The sequence below is a fragment of the Myotis daubentonii genome, chromosome 12 (assembly GCF_963259705.1).
Source record: "Myotis daubentonii chromosome 12, mMyoDau2.1, whole genome shotgun sequence".
Lineage (NCBI taxonomy): Eukaryota > Metazoa > Chordata > Mammalia > Chiroptera > Vespertilionidae > Myotis > Myotis daubentonii.
The window spans coordinates 24,538,192-24,560,371 of NC_081851.1; the positions used below are offsets into that span (position 1 = coordinate 24,538,192).

The 22,180-nt window shown below is 55.0% G+C and overlaps 1 protein-coding gene across 4 annotated transcripts in view; it reads right to left on the reverse strand.

Moving 5' to 3' along the window:
• Positions 1 to 524: 524 nt before the first annotated feature.
• The window catches only part of PAX8 (paired box 8), a 50,418-nt gene continuing 28,762 nt past the window's right edge, over positions 525 to 22,180 (reverse strand). The window contains exons 4-12 of one of the 4 annotated variants that reach the window (XM_059659202.1): positions 21,194 to 21,391; positions 19,367 to 19,455; positions 19,008 to 19,133; positions 18,559 to 18,734; positions 14,310 to 14,430; positions 13,715 to 13,921; positions 7,014 to 7,115; positions 2,300 to 2,386; positions 525 to 737 (exon numbers count right to left, since the gene is read on the reverse strand). In XM_059659202.1, the coding sequence (XP_059515185.1) occupies positions 661 to 737; positions 2,300 to 2,386; positions 7,014 to 7,115; positions 13,715 to 13,921; positions 14,310 to 14,430; positions 18,559 to 18,734; positions 19,008 to 19,133; positions 19,367 to 19,455; positions 21,194 to 21,391 (1,183 nt within the window). In that variant the 3' untranslated portion in view covers positions 525 to 660. Of the gene's footprint in view, positions 738 to 2,299; positions 2,387 to 7,013; positions 7,116 to 13,714; positions 13,922 to 14,309; positions 14,431 to 18,558; positions 18,735 to 19,007; positions 19,134 to 19,366; positions 19,456 to 21,193; positions 21,395 to 22,180 lie in introns of all 4 variants that reach the window. The other 3 variants (XM_059659201.1, XM_059659203.1, XM_059659204.1) reach the window with 3 other exon arrangements.

Sequence of the window (22,180 nt, forward strand, 5' to 3'; positions counted from 1 at the left end):
CTGGGAAGAGCTGCAGGAGGAGAAGTTGGGGCGCTGGTGCATCACAGAGCAGGCGGAGGAGGGCCCCTGAACCGCCAGTGGAGCTTTTGGTTGACTGGGCCCGGCTCTCAGGCTCTCAGCCCATGGCCCAGGGGAGGTGCAGGCGGAGCCAAGCAGGCTGGGTCGGGGAGGTGGACAGCAGGAGCCTCAACTCTGGGGCAGCTCAGTGAGTGACCCTCAGGGTGGCTGTGGGGACAGTCTTCCCACGGCTGCGACGCGTGAGCCTGACGGAACTGCTAGCAGCCCAGGAGCGACCGCTACCGCATGTTGACGGCGGAGCCTCAGAGGCGCCTGGGCCCCTCAGCCCCCTGGGGGCCGCCTGCCATCCCCTCAAGCTCGTCGCTCCTCTGCTCCCCGAATTCCTCCAGTTTTGCGTGTTTCGGGGTGCGACGTCCCTCCCTGGGACTCCGCCTCACGGAGGAATCCCGGAGGACAGTCTGGCCTTCTGCAAAGTCATCCTGTCTTTCACGGTTCATGAGGTCAGCCACACAGGAGTGCGACCTGCGCGCGGACTTGTGATTGTTTTCGTGTAATAAATAAAGATTCCTTTCTGTGACTCTCTGCGGGCGTCCCCGACCCGGTCCTCCTGCGGCTCCTTCGCTCCCACTGTCCCCATGGCGACTACAGGTGGTCAAAGGCCGTGGCGGTGGTGGGCGGCGCGCTCGGCCTCGATGTGGAACTGTAATAATATGGGGAACCTGGACACGTCAGAAAAATAACAACAGCACGGCTGGTCAGAGGGGGAAACTGCACCGCGGCCGCCCTGGCATCTGCTAACCTTTAAGACAGCGCAGGTTAATCATTTACCCCCGGGCCTATCTGATCATCAAAGATTAACTCCTCTCCGCCTGTTTCCTCCTTCTCTGACCTCACCTTTGAGTTTCTGGCCAGAAGGAGAAGGTGGCTCCTTGTCCCGCCCCCCCATGATCACTGTGACCTTCAACGCCCTTGTTTCAGGGGGAGAGGGAGCAACAGAGAGCAGGTACGCACACCGGGGGATCATCAGGGTCTCCCCAGCTTTGCCCAAACTGTGCGAGGCCATAGAATCTTCCTCTTCCAAATCAGAGGGATTAAACATTTTGACTGGTTGTCCTGGCCAATGTTTCCCAGTGGGTAGAGCGTCGGTCCAGGCACCAAAGGGCTGTGGGTTCACTTCCTGGGCAAGGGCACCTGCCTGGGTTGCAGGTTTGATTCCCTGCCCCAGTCAGGGAGTATGTGGGAGGCAACCAACCAATTGTCTCTCTCACATCAAAAATCAATGGGGAGAAGGTCCTCGGGTGAGGATTAACAACAACAAAACTTCTGACACGTCAATGGGGGCCTCCACGGGGAGGCTCTGTGGGAAGGTGACTGGCCCTTAGCCCCTCGGGCTAAACTGAGCAGAGAGGTGGCATGGAGTTGAATCATCTGATAACCCCGCCCCGACTCCCGCCAGTCCCTTCTGGAATGCCAGGAGGTAATGGGAGGAGAGGGAGGGGGTCTCGAGAGCGGTCGCCCTGCCAGGCCTGCGATAATGCCTGTGGGGTCAGCCACGCTGGCACCACTGCCTCTCTCTGGCCCAGGTTGGTCCGAGGTCATCAGTCAGGGAGGCTGAGTGAGTTTCCTCAAGTTCCCCTCTTATGGGGCGTGTTTCCTGAAAAGCGTCTCCATGTAGCCCAGGCCCGAGGGCGAGAGGGGTGGGGAGCAGCCCGCAGGTCACTCTCTGGACCTAGGTTCTAAGGCTTCACATCTCCAGCCAACTTCCGGGACTGGGTGCAACAGAGGACTTCTGTGCAGGGCCTGCTGAGCACTGCGAGCCACCTCCATGCCTAATGTGGGCAACAGGGCAGCGTTCGGTGCCATCGGCGTGCTCCCAGGCAGGGCCAGCGGGCGCTCTGCGGCCAGCCCATCAGTGTTAGTGCTGCTGGACTGTGAGCTCCTGAAGGTGTGGCATCCACAATGCGGTTTCTTAATCCACCCTGGCCCTTCCTGAGCCCTGGATCCTCCTCAATAGAAAGATCTCAGAGACATGGCCTTGGGCAGCAGGAGAGAGATGGGCAGGGAAGTCTCCCTCCCCCACCCCCCCCACCCCCCGCCCCGCCTTCTTGCCCCAAAGACCTGGCCAGAGCCTGGCACACTGCCTTCCCACTCGAGTTATGAGTAACACCTGTCTCCCCAGGCCCTGGTCTAACCTGGGCCTCCCAGGTTTGAGATGACCTTGGCCCAGCCTTGTACCCCACCTGCCCTGCACGCAGAGGGCCTGGGCGGCCCCGGGACTTACTCAGCAAGCTGGAGTTGGGGAAGCGCCAGGCCTCGCTGTAGGAGGAGTAGGGGGTGTGGCCGTAGGCATTGCCAGAGTATTCACTTCCTGTTGGAGAGACACAGTGAGAGGTGGGGTGCAGCACCCACATGGGGCTGGGGTCAGGGAGAAGGGTGTGCAGGGCTGGCACTGGGTGAGCCCTGGGAGGTGGAACCAGGGCAGGACAGTGGCAGCTCAGAAGGCCCCTCCCTTGGGGGCCCTCAGTTGGTGTCATTTGAAGGGAAGGAGGGAAACAGGGAGGGAGGAAAAAAGCAAAGAAAACTAAGAAAGTATCTAATCCAACCATCATTTCCCAAATGAAAAAACTACTATGCAGAGAGGGAAAGACATTAGCCCTCAGCCACATGTGCACGGAAGGCCTGCACCAGAACCAGCCCCAGCGCCTACTCCAGCTCTTTCTTGCACCCCACAATGTGAACTGCTCTGTTTACTGCTGCTGTAGCCAGGACATCCTGGGTTCACTGCACCCAGCGAGGAAGCCGATTCAACCCTGGCAACACAGCAAGGGCCCCGTGCCTCTACCCCACCCCACCCAGTGCCAACACTGCTGGCGCTAAGGGACAAGGAAGAGAAGTGGAAATGCAGCGTGCTTGCCCTCTCGTCTTGTCACTTACTCATGCATTCACTCACATGTATGCACTCCCTGAACTCATGTCTACCCATCTGCTTCAGTTCCTGCTGCAGTGGGGACGGGCCTTGGAAGGTGGTGCAGCGTCCTCCCTCTGCCAGATCTGTCAATGCCCCTGCACCCACGACAGGCCAGCCATCCTCTTTGCTCTGCATCCCACCCCACTCATCATGGCAAGGACTTGATTCCTACAATGGGTCCCTTCTCCTTTCTGCTTCATCGGTTATCCCTTTCTAATTCATCACGCCCTTCAGCCAGCAAACCTGCTCTGTTTTCTTTTCTTTAAAAATCCTCTTCCTACTCCACATCCCTTTCCAGCTCCCAGCCTGTCTCCTGCTCCCTGGTCTTTGCCTTCACCACTGCATTCCCCTCCAATCAGACTGAGCCCTCCTATCCTCACTGCCTCTACCCAGTCATCCTAGTGGTCACTTCTGTCTACCATTCCTTAACTCTCAGCCGCCTTGGACTCATCCACCAACCCCTCTCTCGGGGGAGGGGGTGGGGTGGGGTCTGTCCTGACCCACTGGCCTCTCCACCAGTCTCCTGGTTCCTTCTCTGTGAGAACTCTAAATGTTGAAGAACCCCAGGGCATGATGTGTGAACCTTCTGTGAATTTCTATCCACCTTCTCTTTCCTGTGATCTTGTCTAATCCTTAGCATTAAATTACAGCTCTGAGCAATGGCTGAAATGCATGCCCTCGTCAGGATGGTTTGCTGACTTCAGACATATATTGCACCTACTGACTTACTCAACTGGTACCGAGGAGGTGTCTCAATCCTAATCTGGCCGCACAGGACTCTTGATTTCCTCTCCTAGTTTCCCCCATGCATACTTGCCACCACCATCCAGGAAGTTTCCCAATTCCCAAGCCTAGGGGTGTCTGAACCCCTACAATCACTTCACCAGCAAGTGTTGCTGGCTCTATATGTCTTGAGTATCTCTCTTCTCCTCCTTCACTGCTGCCTCCCCAATCCAAGGCCACTGCTTGAGCCACAATTGCCCCTGGTCTCTGCTGCCTCTTTTAAATGCCCACAACCAGTTCCCCAGCAGCCTGAGTACTCTTAAAATTTGACCCAAGCCACTGCCAACATCTCAAGGTGGAGTCCTTTCCCGCTCACTCACACTTCTATCTGTGTGCGACCACAGTCCCTGCCTTGGGGCCTTTGCACTTTGAACACCTCAGAGAGGCCTTCCTGGTCTCCCCATCTAAAGTAGTATATCCTTTCCCGGTGGCTTTGTATCACATCATCCCATTTTGTTCTCTTTACAGCACGTACTGTCTATTCATTTGTTGGCTTGTTTTCTGTACTTTTTTCTTCATTATTAGGTTGTAAACTCCATCAATAGAGAGACTGGCCTTATTCACTGCTATATCCTCAGCATCTTAGATAGATCCTCAACCAGTATTTGTTCAGTGAAAAAGTAGTGGATGGATGTATGGTTGAAAGAGTGGATGATGGAAGAGCAATAGATAATGGAAAGATGGATAGATGAAAGGATGGATGTATGAAAGAATGAAAGGATGGAGAGGTGAAAGCATGGATGGATGAATGGATGGATGAATAAATAGATGGAAAGATGTAAGGGTAGATAGATAGAAGAATGAATAGAGATGGATGGATAGAAGGAAGAATGGATAGGAAGATAAAAGAATGAATGAGAAGATGTATGTATGTATGTATGTATGTATGTATGGGAAAACGTGTAAATGTGAATGGAAAGGAAAGATAGATGAATGGATGGATGAGTCAGACTATCTCTGGAGCTGTTGGTTAAGCTCCAGAACTGGTGTGAGCATCATTAACTGTGTGAATGGGGCAGGGTCAACAACAACAATTAGGAGGCAAAATAAGAGAAATCTGAGTCCTGTCCTGTTCCTATGTTGTTCTCTGACATGGTGTCCTGATTTCTAGGATGGTGGGAGGCAGTGTGGTGTGGTTGACAGAGCCCTAGGTTTGAAATCAAAATACCTGTTTTTGAACAACTCAGTCACTTAGTATGGTTATAACCCTGAGCACACCACTTTGCTTTTCTAAGCGTGTTTCCTTATCTTTATAAAGCTAGGATAATACCAGCTTCCCAGGCTTATGGTAAGGATAAATGAGAAATAAAGTTATATTTATGAATGGCCAGGCACACAGAAGTACAGAATAAGTGATCTCTTCCTTTTTTCCACAACTGACTGAAGACTGTCATTAACATGCCTTGCTTGAAGCATTTATTGTTTACGTAGCACCTAGTAGGTGCTTAATGAAGGTTTATTGATTTTAATGGAAGGAATCCTCATTGTTCCTGGGAGATTGTGGCCACTGGGAAGAGATGAACAAGTAATTTTCCTACAAAAAATTCACCACGGAGTTCCTAGGAACCAGGTGAAACAATGAAATAGCACTGCATTTTCTGAAGATCAGATTTGCATGTAACTTATTGGGAGCCAACCCTCTGTGCACTGCACAAAGCAAGGCCCCTCCCTTCCAGTGCACTTGCAGTGGATGCTGTGGTTGTGCTATTTTTTTGTTCACAACACCCACGCGGGATGAGGTCTTTCTGGAAACAACCTGGGGCCTTTGATGAGAGGCCCAAGCTTTCCAGCTACCTCCCAGGTCAGACTCTGGGCCCCAGGAGCCCCTTGCCCTGGGCATGCCCCCGGGATGATTCATAATTAAGAGAAAAGCCTGGGCTTTATGTTTCCTCCTCTAAGCAGGAGGCCGGAGAAGGTGGAGAGGTTGGATGGGGGTTGGGGGAGCCGACTGGAGCCTGGGATTTTGATTGAGAGGCCCCATTATCCACACTCTTAAAAAAATAACCGAATCTTTTCCTTTTTTATCTTGACCAATCTCATTTCACGCTCCAGAAGAGGAAGGGAGGGAGGGAGGGAGTCCGGGGCCAGGAGGGAGAGAGGAGTGAGTATTCTGTATTTTCAACGCTGCATTAAGCACATCGCCACGGTAACCAGTCAGCAACAAGTGCCAGCTCAGCAGGTTCCCAGGGAGCATAGAGCCTGCTTCCCTCCCTCACTTCTCCCTCCCTTCCTTCTGCCCAGGAGAGCCCAGCCCCCTGCCTCACACAGGGCACCAGGGTGGGTGACTGGCAGACAACCCTGCCAGGGGGCAGAAAAGCAGGTCTGGGTGAAGGCACTGTCTCTGGGGTCAGGCCAGGGCACCTGGCCCAGGGGTGGCATGGGGATCGCAGAGGCCCTGATTCAGCCCCTTCCAGAAGCTCCAGGTCCTCAGGCCTCTGGGCAGTGAAAATGTTCTAGCCTATCCTTCCCATCCTTCCTTTATGGTCCCTGAGAGACGCCTGCCAAAAGAGACTCTCCTTGTCCTCCTCACCTGTCCAGGCCTTGACACCCTGGGTCACCGTTGGGTGATGACCTCACTGGTAGACAAAGAAACCAAATGACTGGCAGGCAGGATTCCAGAGCAGCTCAAATGACAGTGGAGAAATGCTCCCAGCTCCTCTCACACTCTCCAGTACCTTCCGAATATCTAGAACTCGGATCCCGCCCATACAGGGTTGAGTGGGTGTGGTGTATGAAGATGGCTATACTTCAACCATCATCATCATCATCATCATCATCATCGTCGTCGTCATCATCATCGCCATCGTCATCCCTACACCACTCATATTCAGATGTTACAGAATGGTAAGCTGAGATTCACCCATTAAATAACTGGGACACCAGGAGTTATTGGAAGGCTAGGCTTATGTTTAGCTGCCAATGTTTTCCAGCCCCACCTGGGCTCCCTAAATGGAAGGACCAGGTGGTAGAGCTCCGATTAGAACACCAGTCTGCCTCAGCCCCTCCCTTTTCACCACCATGGGTGACGTAGGAGGATTTGGGAAGGAGGAGGCAGAGTTGGGGAGCGGTAAGAAGCCAGGGCTGCACTGAGGTCTCTCCTCCAGACTTTCAAGAAATGCATCCTTCGGTCCCTCCCCCAGTGCCCTTCGGGGAGTCTATGAATGGGACACACCCTTCCTCTTGCTCCACCTTTGGCCAACACTTCCTCTTGGCAATGCTCCCCTTCTGTGCGGCGTCCCCTTACCTGCCACCATGCCTGCGATGGCAGAGGAGGCATAGCTGCCCTGTCCACTGGTGGGGATGTGGGGTGGGTATCCGGGCAGCGTGGGCCCCACCATCTCTCGCCCTGGAAAAACACAGGAAGGAGTCCTCAGTTGGGCCACAGGAGGCCGTTGTACTTACCATCTTGCTTCCTGGATGATCAGCGAGGCTTCCCTCCTGCCACGCCCACTTGCTCTCAGACCATTCTCCAATCCACTTCCTCCCTCCTTTCTCCTCTGCAGCCCCCAGGCTCCACCAGGAAGGGTGCACTGCTGTGGCTGTCCAGCATCATTCCCTGCTCTCCAGGGATTTTGTTTCTGTGAATCTCATTCATCGCTAACTGTCATGTAATGGAGGGAGGCTGGGGCTGTGTCTTCTGGGCCCTGGTTTCTCCTACTGCATCCAGGACAGTTGGCCAAAATGAATACGATAGAGGTCACTGGACTCAGAGCTCACACCCTTTCAGCCCCAGCTCTGAGCACAACCAAGAAGAACAGGGCTCTACTAAGGTGGCATAGGTGTGGCCTGCTGGCCCATTACTATCCTTTTTTGAACCCATGCAGACATTACTAAACAATCACTGCAATCTTTTTCCACTGAGCCAGAGGGAGGTCCTCCTTCTCTTCCTGCCTGACAGATGGACACAGCCTATCAGAGTTACAAGGGACAGGAAACCTACTGGCTATCCCCAACCCACAAAGGGGCCATGGACTGAGATGTATTAAACATTTACACATGACCACCAACCCCACATCTGTCGATCCCATTCCTGAAAAAGCATTTTCAGCGAAACAGACGCCCATCTCTTTGTTAGTCTATATTTGTGGGTAGTGTCCCTGCCCTGGTGACACGGAGATGGCTCAGACCTGATTTCCCTGGCTCCCCCTGTCCTGTACATCAGGAAGTTGAATCTTCCCTTTCGGGAGACCCCGCCTGACCTCTGAGTTTCTTTCCATCTGCACCTGTGTCCACAGACGCACGCCCCTCCACCCATCACCCCTTTTTATGACCTGCAGGCCCAGATCAGACCCCTTCAGGGATTTCTGGCAAGGTGACGACACATGCTGGCCTGCCCAGTTAGAACCACTGTCCCCGCATACTCATTAGTAATGCCCATCTCACTTTCAAAATGCCGAGCTTAAAGGATGAATTACTTGGTCATCGGGGCTCTTGCTGATGCTTCAGGGTTTTCAACTCAGCACTGCTGACATTTAGGATTAGTTAATCTTTGTTTGGGGCTGTCCTCTGCCTTATAGGATATTCGGGACCATCCCAGGCCTTTACCCACTGGGTGCCAGTAGCAGTTCCCTCCCAATGTGACAACCAGAAATGTCTCCAAATATTGCCATATATCCCCTGGTTGCAAAATTGCCTCTGGCCGAGGGACACTGTGTTAGACTGGGACCATTTTACCCAATCCCGCTGCCTCTTCACACGGAGGCTGATTTTTCTCCTAGGACCTGTGAGGTTGGCCCCTGTCAACCAACTTACTAAGTCCATCCCCTTACGACACTGCCTGTCCAACTTCCCTCCCGCTGGTCCCTGTAGGACCTTCATACCTCAGCCCTTCAGGGGGTGCCTGGTAGTGATGGAAGGAAGGTACATCCACGGAACTCTATAAATTGTCAAAACCACAGTGACTAACTCCTCCTCACCTCTCTTTCTGGAGAGTCCCTGAAGGCAAGTTTTTCATTCAACAAATACTTATGAATGAGTCTCATGGACTGGGCAGCTTTCTGACTACTCGGGGACACAGCAGGAAACAAGAATGCTCAATTAGCAAGGCCAAATGGGGCACAGACTAGGCTGGGCATGGGGAGCCACGCCTAAGGGGTCAACAAACAGTACCAGGCCTACTGGATGTCAGGAATCCGAGGACCTTGCTTCTTATCCTGCTTCAGTGGCTCCTATTCCAAGTGCCCTTAGACCAGCCGCCCATGTGCCCCAAGGCTCAGTTCCTTCACATGCACAATGGGAGGAAAAGAAGAGAAGGGCTATGCACCTCATCACTCTCTCTATCTTAGCACTGTTGCTACGATGTCATCCGTGTCATCCAGAGACAGGGTCTCATGCAACAGGCAAACACTGGTTAGTGCAATGAACACATTCTACAAGTTGTTATATGTCAAAGGAACCTGAATAGAATAAATCCCATTTGAAATGAGTTATCAGTGAGACCGTGAATATGTTGATAAAAATAAACACCGCCCCTAATTTGTTTGACCTTCAGTACAATGTCCGGCTGTGATTGGTGCTGGGCCAAACAGGGTGGAACCCACTGGGATTCCACAGATGGGTCCAGTGCGCTTGACTCAGGGTCTGAACAAGTGAGGCGTTGGAAATGTTGGGGAGGAAAAAAGGAATGTTAGCATATTTACAGGTAGCGGGAGGAGGATGCAGAAGCTATATGGAGGTACAGTCTTATCTTTCTTCCAAGACTGCAATATGGTCAGACTCAGTCCTCAGCCCTTGGACCAAGCGCCTGGCCAGGAACCCAGGAGAGAGAAGGAGAGATGTGCCATCTGTAAGGGCAGGAGGAGTACAGAGGGTGGGCAGGTGCCCTGAGTAAGAGAGTGATGGGAGAGAGGTGGCTGGTTCAAACCTGATGCCTTCTCTCTTCCTATTTCCCTTACTTCCTCCTGTCAATCGGGGAGGGAATGGGGTCTATGTCTAGGTCAGCTTGTGGCTGAGGAGCACGTTCCTTAATTTCTTTGAACTGCATCTTCCCGTCTGTCTCATGAGGAGCTGGGTTGGATGAGAGATGGTGAAGTGGATTCTCCTCACTTCTTCATTGCCTGCCTGGGGCTTCCTGGGGCACTGTGTTGAGGACTCTGAGGATTCTCAATCTTGGCTCGCAGGCCACCTATGTGCAGGGCTGGCCTAGGCACTCTCCAGGGATGCTCCTTCCCCCTGCCCTTGTCCTGTCTTTTCTATCTCCTGACTCTGCTGCTTCTTGAGCAGCTCGGTGAGCGGAGCACCAGGGCACATACTCCTCTTAAACCACAACTTAATTCAGTCATAACTGCTCCCTGCATCCCATCCCATGAGAACTAGCCCCCAAATTGCTTTTGGAAACTGAATTAATAAGTTTTGAGATTTTAATCTTTGTTTCTCCTTAGTTGCCTAATTTCCTCCCAGCGGGGCAGAGATTTCTGAACCGAATGCTGGAGCAGACCCCGATGGCCTCCTCCCAGGACCTTGGCCTCCTGGATAGACTGGTAAGACCCTCTTCGGTGCCACCTTCTCCCAGACTATTGTTCCATAAACTTTTCCAGCAGTCCCATAAAACTCTGCCTTAATTCCTTAAACTCGTGGTTTCTTCCCCCAAAGCCAAGAACCTCGCAACCTTCTTAGAGATGAAACCGGGGAAGCCGTGAGGTGAGGCCCTCCATCACAACCTCACCATGCCCTTCTTTTCATCCACTATTGACTTTTAAGGCTCTTCACCATAAGTTTATCTTTGGTTTGTAATTTTATCTCCTCTGCACTCACACATCCTTCCAATGTGGTCTTATTTTTAAGAAGCTGGCGTAGGCACTGGCCCACACTGACTTGCTGTGAAGTGGGGTTCTATAAGAAAACGCCAGCACCCCGGATATATTGGTGACTCTTGTAAATATGGGTAGGATCGGGATGAGAACCATGGTGTGGAGGAATTCAGAGGGCAGAGGTGCTTTCAGACAATTTTATTTGCCCCTTTGATGTCTGCCCTCTATGTGACCCTTTTAGTTCCTTATCTTGTTCTGATAGCAAGGAGAATTTATGGCGATCCAGGAATCTCTCTGGCGGGACTAAATATAATTTTGTACAAAAGGATGGAGGAGGGTAATAGACTCTTTGATGATAAAACCAAACCCAGAGCCTTCCGACCAGCGGAGCTGGAGTGAGCCCTGGAGCAGCCAGGACCAGGCGCCTCCACATCGGTCCTGGCGAGAGTGCCGGGACCCCAGCTGGGGCGCCCGAGGGCACTGGGGGAGTCAGGGGCAATCCTACGTCCCCGAGCCCTGATGCTGCTTTGTTCTTGGCTGGTTTAGGGAGAAGCTGAGAGTCAGAGGTCAGCGAGAGCCTCTGGGCTGGGTAGGGAGGGACCTGGGGAGACTGTGAAGCAGGAAGGCTGCAGGAGGCAGCAGGGGGTCCTCAGGAGCCTCAGGGGGGAGGGCCCATGTAGGTGGGGCTGAGCCTCCCTCCCAGCCCCTGGGTCCTGCCTCCTTTTCTTCCTTTCAAACTCACCTCTTCTTCCCTCGAATAGGTTTCTAGTCTCCCACCCTCAAGATGCTTCTGCTGACCTCCCACCCTTCCTCTCTCTGCATGGCCTCCTGGTCTGTTCACCGTGGTTCAGCCACATGGTAGATGTTTAGGTCCGATCTGGACCAGGGCCCCTATGTGGACATTCTCTCAGGAGCTCCAACACCCGGGGTCCGGCGTGGACACCAGCCATCAAAGGCCTTGTGCCCAGGCCACAGGACTGGCCCAGCTCTGTAAGCTTCCTACTCTTTTTTTAAAAAATATATTTTATTGATTTTTTACAGAGAAGAAGGGAGAGGGACAGAGAGTTAGAAACATCGATGAGAGAGAAACATCGATCAGCTGCCTCCTGCACACTCCCTACTGGGGATGTGCCCGCAACCAAGGTACATGTCCTTGACCGGAATCGAACCTCGGACCCCTCAGCCCACAGGCCGACGCTCTATCCACTGAGCCAAACCAGTCAGGGCAGCTTCCTACTCTTGACAGCCTGCCCGGACCCAGTCCTTTGAGCTAGGGCACCTCCTGCTCTTCTCCAAGCTCCCGGACGGGTGGGCTGGGCCCTTCAGTCAGCCATCAGCCTTCCCGGGGATCACTCCCTGCACCCCAGCACCACCTGGCCCTGGCCAGGGGCCACCACCCTGAAGGACACATCAAAGCTGTGCATGGGCTGCCTGAATGGACCCAGGTCACTGCCATCAGCTGCTCCACCCCAGGGTGCATGTCCCACAGCTGGTTTTAGAGTGGGCATGTCACTAAACTGAGAGCTGAAAGGAGTTGGAAGGTCCCTGATCTGATTGTGTGTTGACAGGGGTGCTTAAAGCCCCAACAGGGTGACGGGAGGGGAGAAAGTGTGGGGCTTTGGGGCACGGAGTTTCCCTGGGCTGACCAGCTCCACTCTGTTCTGACACCCGCTGTGCTCTGAGACATCTGTCCTTCCCTCGCTTGCGGGCCCTGCTCCCCCTCCTCATGGCCTCGTCCACACCCTCATCCCTCACCTGCCTCACTGTTCACATGAGAGGGGCAGGCTGGGAAGGCAGACTCTTCTCCTCCCCCTCTCTCCTCCCTCCCACCCCATTTTCTCCGGCTGACATCATCCTACCCAGCTCACGATTTCTCTCCTTTCATCACTTTGGTCAAAACAAATGACCCATCTCCGCTGACTTCACCCTCTTTTGAAATTCTGAAGTCTGAGTCAACATTTTCTCCCTTGCTTCCCACACACTGGCTTCCTTTATTAACCCTTCACCTCTGTGCCCACCTCCTCTGAGATGACCTCCCTCCTCAGAGGTGCGGGGGAAACTCCCCGTGCCCCACGCAGAGGGGAGAGTCCTTGGAAGGGAGGGTGGAGACCACGGCTCCCTCAGAGGCGAAGGCCCGCTCTTCTCCTCGCGAGCAGTGGTTCCCAAGTCCAAGGGCGCTCGGGGCAGAGCGGGGCTGCAAGCAGGGCCACTCCGCAGTGGTCTGGCTGGGACCTGACTTCCGGAGAAGCTTTCATTTCCAGAGTTGCGAGGCCCCCGGCATGTTTGGAAACCACTGGTCAGAGGGGCCGCCCCCGTCTGCTCCCCCATGTACTCTGGTTCAACACCTGGGCCCACACCTAGAACAGCCCTTGGCAGTGGCCGCCCTTCGGTGGGTGCCTGAGCACTGTTACGGGACCTGCCGTCTTCACTCCACCACCGGCCTCCTCTGCCCAAGCCCGCTGCCTCGCTCGCCCCGTGCCCCTCAGGCCCTGGCTGGCCGCCCATGGCCTTCAGCCAGGGAGACCCCGCCCTGCGGGGGTCTGAGCAGGGGCACAGGGGGTGAGCCCTCATCTGCCAGCACCATATTCCTATCCAGGGCCCCCACCGGCCCTTCTCTGGGCCTGCCTCCCTCAGTGTCAGGACTGCTCCAGCCCCCGGCCCCGGTGCTCTGGCTTTGAGGCGAGGAGACTGGGGTGTGAGTCCTCCGAGGTGGCACCACACCGTGAGGCACGCATGACCGGAGCTCCACTGTGGGGACCCGACTGTGACTGGTCCTTTGTCTTTAGAAATTTGATCTGGAAATTGGCTCCAAAATCCAATGACTTTTTTCCTTCAAAGCTTTATCAATTTTTTCCTTCTTTCTTGTTTTTTTTTCCCCCAGACCAAGTGTTCAGCAGAGCGCCTGGTTCCTGGCCTAGGGTCCCTGCTCTTCCACGGGGCCTCGGGGCGAGGTTCTGGAAAGCTGCCAAGCACCCCATTCCAGGCACCCCCAGAGTGCCCACCCCCCATGCCTGACTTTGCTGCATGGAGACCCACATACTGGTACCTCCAACAATAGCCAGAGGAATTTGGAAAGAGGTTGACGGTGGACAGGACTGAGGACCAGAGAGGGGACTGGACCCCTGGGAACCAAGGGACTGGCCCTGGGCCCCTCCCACCCCCACGAAGGCTGCAGGCCCGGCCCTCCCTGTCATACCTGAGAGGAGGGCCTGGCCCGCGAGCTGCCCGTACACTGAGGCAGCGTGGGGGAAGGCATTGAAGGGCGGGACCGAGGCTCCCGCGGGGACCCCAGAGCCGACTTGCTGCAGGTCCAAAAAGGCGGAGCTAGATAAAGAGGAAGGGGTGGAACTAGAACTGGACACCTCGGGGCTTTCCTGCTTTATGGCGAAGGGTGAGTGAGGATCTGCCGGGGAGGGAGACAAGGAGAGAGGGTGAGATGATGGTGGGAGCATGCACAACAAGCCATGAGATGGGGGTGCAGGCCCGGGGTGGCTGCGCTGGTGCTCCTGGAGCTGAGAGGCAGAGCAGCTCTGCTCTGCTGTGCCCCCACCAGTGTGCAGAGGGCTGGAGTGCCCGCCTCTCCACAGTGCGCAGCAGGCAGAGGAGGGGCTGAGCAGAGAGGGTAGGACCCTCCTGACCCACCAGGAGGCCCAGCCAGCAGAGCCCTCTCCTCTCCACGTCTAGGGCCCTAACACCTTCCTCCTCATGCTAGCTTTGCCCTGCTTTCGCCTGCCCTCCAGCCCAACCTGGCAGCCAGGGCCACATGGCTCAGGAGATTCTGGGCATCCTACCTGTCACCACGGGGTAGGTCTGGTGAGTCGAGAGGTTGCGCCCCAAGGGTGTGTTGGAAGGGGTCAGGGTGGCCTTCCCGTCGTCCAGGGCGCTGTTGAGCAGGGGCAGCGGGTAGAGGCCCTGGGGAACAAAGAAGAGTCGGCACAGAGGCCCCTGGGGCAAGCCTTACCTGCAGCTGTCTCTGCTCCTCGACTCCACTTAGCGTGTTTAATGGCTTCTTATCCCTGACGCACAGCCCTGCTGTTCTCTTACCCCGGCTCCCGGCTCCCCCTCTGCCATGGCTCTTGGCCTGTGAGCAGGCACAGGATGGAGCGTCTCCTTCCCAGTTCCTCCCCCTGGCCGGCGGGTCCCTTCCCTCGCCTGCTCACAGGATGTGAACCCACCGAGGACAAGATGCGGGTGGAGCTTCAGCCCACAGGACCCTGTGGGACCATTTTTTCCTCCCAGAGAGGAAATGCGGGGGCGAAAGGTCAGGGAGCCTGTCACTCTCACACAGGGGGCGGGAGCCTGTCACTCTCACACAGGGGGTGGAGCCAGGACTAAACCCAAGGAGCCTGGCTGCAGTGCCATGCCGCCAGCCGCTGCCCTGGACTGGTTAACAGCATCGCCACATCTCACATCTGCCAAGAGCTTTGCCGCTGTTATCCGGGTCCACGCCCCTGGCAGCCCTGTGACGTGGGCAAGCGACACTGTGCCTGCTTTCTGTGCGGAGAGCCTGAAGCCCGGAGCCCTTATGAAACAGGGACCACACTGGGGACACCGGCCCCGACCGGTGCTCTCTTCTGCGGCCACTGGGCAGCCGTGGTCCCCACCAGATCAGGTGGATCGCCTTTCTCCTCTCCACATCCAAGCAAATAGAAACGTTCAGTCCAGCCTGAAGGTGACACTTGGGTTAATTCTGTCTCTTTATCAGTACCTGGGTGTTTTGTTTTGTTTTTATTAAGAGCTCAGGTCAGACTCCCCCCAGACTCCACCTACACAAGCAGGGCCATCTCCTAAGGCACTCCCTCCAGAAAGAGGTTGTTCAATTCAAGGCTGCACACATCGCCCCCACTGGGACCCCTCTCACCAAGAGGACGAGGCAGCACACACAGTGCACCCTGTTCCCCACACACGTCACTAACACGCTATGCAAAACTGAGCTCAAGCTCTGGCTGGTGTGGCTGTTGGTTGGGTATTGCCCCATGCACCAAAGGGTTGCTGGTTCGATTCCAGATCTGGGCACACGACCAGGTTGCGGGCTTGACCCTTAATAGGAAGCATGTGGGAGGCAGCTGATCCATGTTCTGCTCTCACATCCATGTTTCTCTCTCTCTCACCCTCTTTTCCTCTCTCTCCCTTCCTCTCTCTGTAAAAAAAAAAAAAAAAAAAAAAAATCCATTTAAAAATCTTTATTAAAAAAAAGATAATCTTAAAAAAAAACTGAACTCAAGGATTGCTTCCTGGTTACATAATAGTCCACTAAGGCAATCACTTCCGGTGACTTCCATGGAGCTGGTGCTAAGGAGCCGCAGCACCTTCCGGGTGTGTGCCAGGCCCTGCTGGAGGACAGGAGGGCTCCGTTACCGTCAGAGCAATTACCGACTAAGTGGTGCTCTGGTCCCATGCCTCTGAGGGTGGAGATGCTTACGGCACAGCTTAGCAAAACTGAACAAAATACCTAATTTCTAGAGAGGGTGAGGCAAGTTTAAAATGCCTTTGAATGTGTTGGTTCCATACCAAAATACCTATTGAAATCTATAGCTGCTCTAAAATCCAGGAAATTTAGTGGAAAAAATCAAAACTAAAAAACAAAAAAAAACAAAATCCCAAACCTATCTAGCCAGCTACTTTGGTGCTGTCACACAGGATGGCTTACATATCCCGGAGATGACTGGTTTCTCACACGGCCTGAACTTGAACGGGTGCGGAGCGGTACGATGCTTTAGAGCAGTGGTTCTCAACCTTCCTAATGCCACGACCCTTTAATACAGCTCCTCATGTTGTGGTGACCCCCAACCATAAAATTATTTTCGTGGCTACTTCATAACTGTAATTTGGCTCCTGTTATGAATCATCATGTAAATATCTGATATGCAGGATGTATTTTCATTGTTACAAATTGAACATAATTAAAGCATAGTGATTAATCACACAAACAATATGTAATTATATATGTGTTTTCCGACGGTCTTAGGCGACCCCTGTGAAAGGGTCGTTCGACCCCCAAAGGGGTCGCGACCACAGGTTGAGAACCGCTGCTTTAGAACGTGGCGAGCCCCGCTTCCGCACCGCCAGCCAGGCAGCTGCTGGGTCCTGGCCTTTGGGGCCTTGGTTTGTGTCACCTGTGCGGCAGGGGCAGCAGGCTCTGAGGCTGAGGTCCGGATGGAGGTGTTACACACATGGATGGAGCACCCAGCGAAAGTGTCTGGGGACAGCGTGCGCTCTGTACAGACTTATCACAGGCAGTGTTATTCCCGATATCTGGGAGTAGGAGCTGCCAAGTTCTCGGTCCCTGTCACCCTACCAATATTCCCTTCTGTTGATCGGTTTTCCGTGCACTTGATACGGAGGAACAAGGGCCGCAGAGACTCCTAACTACACCTGGCACTGAAACACTACGCTTCTGCCCAGCACTCTCCCCCATGTTGCTTTTCCAGAAAAGACAGCATGTTTGCCCCACCTGAGGCCAGGTGTGAGGAACTGGCTTCTATCGGCTGCCGGGACCGTGCCAGGTGAGAGAGCACGGCTGCTTCTCTGGCAGCATCGGCAGCCACCAAGGGCGGGAAAGGCCCCCTCAGCAGCCTGGGCTCTCGGGGGGCTCAGGAATGGGGGGTAGGTTCTGCACCCCAGCGGGTGCCCAGGGCCTCAGCCCCAGGGCTCTTTCCCTCTTCCGGGATGGCTGGTACTTGCACGCTGGGCTGTGCAGGCTCCTGTGAGCAGGGCGAGCTCCCACTGCTGCGCCCCACTCCCTCCAGAGCCGTGTGCTGGCTCGATGAGCACCAGCCCTGTCCCCAGGTCTGCTGACAGCCAGCTTTCTCTGCACCCCTCGTGGCTACCATGGCCCAGGCCGATAAAATCGCTGACGCAGATTGCCTGCCCAGCTGCAGGTGCTGGCACAGGCCCAGCTGCCCAGACGGCCACTGGCAAGGGTTCAGCTGATTGGTGGCATCCTCACCGTCGTCCTGCTCAGATCTTAAAGGTATCCACGTTTGCTTCACTCCTAGACCCTGATAGCGTGAGCAAAGAGGAGGGGCAGACACCACCCTGAGACCCCTCAGCTGGCTAACTGCCTGGGTCGGGGGGAGATGTGGGCTGTTGACAGACAGAAGCGGTCAGAGGCAGCGCCTGGCCGCTGTGTCAGAGTGTGGCACGTTGCTGGCCCCGGGAGACTGGGCTGCGGCGGCCACCCTCACAGAGGCCAGCCCACTCACTATAAACTCTCCTTCCTGAGTGTTTGCAGTCAGTTGCCTGCATTTCTCAACTCCCTCACCCAACCCGCCTTTACTGAGCATCTATTATAACGGCACGCGCGTGGGGGTGGAGACTTTATAAGGTGCTCCAAGGGGCTGCCCACTGTGTCCTTACACCTCTGCCCACTGGACAGCTCTGACGCCGCGGGAGAAGTGACGAGGAGTGGCAGGTGAGGTGCAGAAGCCCAGGAGGGAGAGAGGACACACACCTGGGGGAGGGGAGGACTCATGGGCAAAGGGATGCTTGAGCTGAGTCCTAATGGCAGGCGGTATTTTTCCAGGCAGAGGCGTGGGAGGAAAGGCATTCGCAGGGAGGCACAGGGTGTGCCAGGGCAGAGAGGTGTGAACGAGAGTGCACGCTCGGGGGCGTGAGTAATGCAGGGTCATGGGGTGTGCAGGCCTGAGTGGCCGGAGTGGGACTGGAAGTGCTGGTTGAGGTCACAGTGGGAAGGCTTCGGGTTGTAGCTCTAGAGCTGTGGGACCCGACCCTGTGGTCTGGGAGGCACTGCGGGCAGGGGGGGTGGCACGACCTGGCTGTGGCTCCCTGGGAGAGGGCTGAGCTCAGTGTGGATGAGGGAAGAAGGCAAGAGGGCTGGGAGGAGGAGGAGCAAGTGCCAGCATTGGTGAAACAGCAGGTGTTTGGGGCTAGAAGCTGCATGAAGCTCCTGCCCCGAGCAATCAAAGCAACTTCCTGCGGCTCTGGTGGCAGGACTGCAGGCAGATCACGGGTCTGCAGAGACAGAGACGCACCCTGCTGGGCCCCAGCCCACCCAGTCCCCTCCACTCCCCATCTCACCTGCTCGCCTTTGGTGTGGCCGGGGGAGGCGTAGGCCTCAGGGTAGTGCTGCCGCTCAAAGGGGCACTCAAGGGGCTCAAGGTGGTGCTGGCTGAAGGCGTCCGTGCGGAGGTGCTTGCGGGGCCCGCTGCTGCTGCTCTGGGAGTCGATGCTCAGCCGGCAGCTGTCCTGGTCACCTGGGGTCCCCGGAAAGGAAGACAGCTCTCAGGGGACCCACCTACCCATCCCCAGGCCCGAGTGGAGGGGCAGACGGAGCTGCAGAGGCAGGAAGGACCCAGGTCCCAGGCCTCCGGGCCTCCGGGCTATGGCTGCTCAGAGACAGACCACATGCTACAGGCCAATAGCTGCCAAAACAACACATTCCTGGGCCCAAAGGGCTCTGGCCCATCGGAGCCTGAGCAAACTGCCCTCCTGCACCCCAACCTGCCCTCCATGCCCCCCACACTCACTGTCATCCATCTTCCTCTTGCTGTCGCTGCCGGGCTGGGCGATCCCCAGCAGCCCATTGATAGAGTAGGTGGAGCCCAGAGAGTCGGACTGGGGTGACTCCGGGGGCGTCACGGCTGAGCTGGGGACTACAGCATGAGAGGGACAGGGTCAGGATGGGGGAGGGACACCCCTGAGCGCCCCTGCCCCACCACGGAGTCAGGCCTCATGCTGTGCTTCCTAAATATCTCCTGGCTGGTTCCCGGGAGCCCACAAGACTTTGTCCCCTGGAAAGGCCGAGTCCACACGGGGGTGTGAGCCATGTGTATGCAGATGGGCACGTGTGTGCAGGGGAGTGTGCCTGCGGCCCCTCCACACTCACTCAGCGTGTGTCCTGGGCTCAGGGACTTGGTGGCCACGCAGCTGTCCATGGGGAGATTGAATGGTTGCTGCACTTTGGTCCGGATGATTCTGTAAGGAAGGGAAGCAAGATGGGTAGAGAGAAGAGGAGGAAACATAACCAGCAGCTGCCCCAGGTCCAGTTGCCTTTCTGAAATCCCACTTGGTGACTTAAAAGCACCTCACACACAACCTGTCCACATCGAACCCACGACCGTACCCCTCACATGTGGTCCTTCCCGGTGTTCCCTGGCCACCCATCTGCTCTTGACCTTTCTAGTCTCTTCTCCCTATTGCAGGCAGGCCGGACTTTCTGAAATGCAAGTCCACCTGTTGCTTAAAACTGCCAAGAGCTCCTCATTGCTCAAGTGTCAGAAGCAAGAACACGTAGCCCGGCCCCTACCCTCTCAAGGGCAGCCTTTGCTGACAGCTCCTCCTCAGCCTGCTTCCTGCTCCCCTCTTATCTACTGGCTTTCTTCCAGCTTCTTGTATAAGATCCTGCTAGCCACAGGGCCTTTGCACGTGCTGCCTCAGAGCTCTGCTCACTCCATTTCTAAGCTAGTTAACTCTATTCATTGCTTCTTACTCAGAGGCATCTCACAACCTTCCTAAACCAAGTCACCCCCGAGACAGCTCACATACCCCCGTTAGAACTGCACTTTTACAATTGTTCCTGTGGGTGCTTGAATAGTGTGTGTCTTCCCACTAGACCCTTGGTCAGCAAACTGCGGCTCACGAGCCACAAGCGGCTCTTTGGCCCCTTGAGTGTGGCTCTTCCTAAGCCTTAGGATTACCCTAATTAAGTTAATAACAATGTACCTACCTATATATAGTTTAAGTTTAAAAAATTTGGCTCTCAAAAGAAATTTCAATCGTTGTACTGTTGATATTTGGCTCTGTTGACTAATGAGTTTGCTGACCACTGCACTAGACTATAAGCTCTACCACAAGGGTCCTCAAACTACGGCCCGCGGGCCACATGCAAATACAAATATTGTATTTGTTGCCGTTTTGTTTTTTTACTTCAAAATAAGATATGTGCAGTGTGCAGAGGAATTTGTTCATAGTTCTTTTTAAACTATAGTCCGGCCCTTCAACCGTCTGAGGGACAGTGAACTGGCCCCCTGTTTAAAAAGTTTGATGCCGAAACCAGTTTGGCTCAGTGGATAGAGCGTCGGCCTGCGGACTGAAAGGTCCCAGGTTCGATTCCGGTCAAGGGCATGTACCTGAGTTGCAGGCACATCTCCAGTAGAAGATGTGCAGGAGGCAGCTGATCAATGTTTCTAACTCTCTATCTCTCTCTCTCCCTTCCTCTCTGTAAAAAATCAATAAAATATATTTTAAAAAAAAAAAGTTTGAGGACCCCTGGTCTACCAGGACAAGGACTTTGTGCCCCCAGGGCCTAGCACATAACAGTGAATTATGTGTGTATGAATGAATCAATGAGTGAGTGAGCCAATGATAGATTAAGGTAGTGAGTGAATAACTAACTGAATGGCTAAACAAATGAGTGATTATCTGAATGAGGGCCAAGTTAGGGTTCTTGTGGCTTAAGAAAGGATCAATTCATGAAGGAGATTGTTTTATTCAATGAAAAATGATGGTGTGTAAGGAAGGAAACTGCAGGAAGTACAGCCAGGAAGGGAGTGGGGATGCCTGTGGCCGAGGAGGTGAGGAGGTGAGATGCCAGCCCTGTGCCTGGGACTTCCTGCCTGACTCCAGGCTCTTCCCAGCTCTGCTCCGTGAGCCAGGGCCTTCCTCAGGTCTCTCCCATGACCCCCGAGACCCCTGGCTGCCGTCCGCCGCTCACCTGTTGATGGAGCTGACACTGGGCACAGTGTCGTTGTCACAGACGCCCTCAGCCAGGAGCCGATCTCGGATCTCCCAGGCAAACATGGTGGGGTTCTGACGCTTGTAGTCCCCGATCTTCTCCACCACCTTGGGGGTAGCCACCTTGGGCTTGGAGCCACCTATCACCCCAGGCCGGATGCTGCCAGTCTCGTAGTACCTACTCCAATAGACAACCCAAAGATTACCCAGTCAGCAGGTGAGTCTCTGGGCGCGGACTTAACCAGAGACCCTTGTCCCCTCTGAGGCTTCTGGGAAGGGGCCCAGCGTCACATGTGCCCCCAGGGCTGGCCTCAAACGCTGGGCCCTCCAGTGCTGTTTCCCCTGCATGGGCAGGTTTGTGCTGCCGGCCGGCCACTCTGCTGAGCACCTCACCCCCGGGCCCCTGGTCGCCTGGACCCCTGGCTCATCCCTCGCCTTTCCCTCTGGCTGGTATGAGTACCTGCCAGGCCGCCCTGGGGGCCAACAGATTCCTCTCTAGAACAGGAATGCGGGCTCCAGTAGGTTCCCTGTGAGTCACAGCTCCCAGTGGTGCGTCCTTGTCCCGGCTCTGCTGGCTGCAGCATGACTCACTCTTCTCCCCGGCGACCCTGGTTTCGCCCTCCCCAGGAGGCCAGCTGGGTCACTGAGCCCTCTGCCCCATCTGCTGATTCATCTTTGCTCCCCATCCCACCCCCCCACCCCCACCCCACTTTGGGCACTGTTTTCTACCAGGTTTCAGGGTTCAGGTAGAAGCCCCTCCTCACCACCTCTAGAATCCCAGCCTTGCCTGGGTGTCTGGCCATGCCCCCTCCTTACACTGAGCCTGCACCCCTCTCTTCCTCTCCCTTCACCCCAACCAGCTGCATTGGCAGGTCAATGACCTACATCAGGATACCTCCTCCTCCTTGTTCTGGAAACTCTCTTGTCTCTTCTGCCATGAAATGACATCTGCCCTTTAAACTCTGTT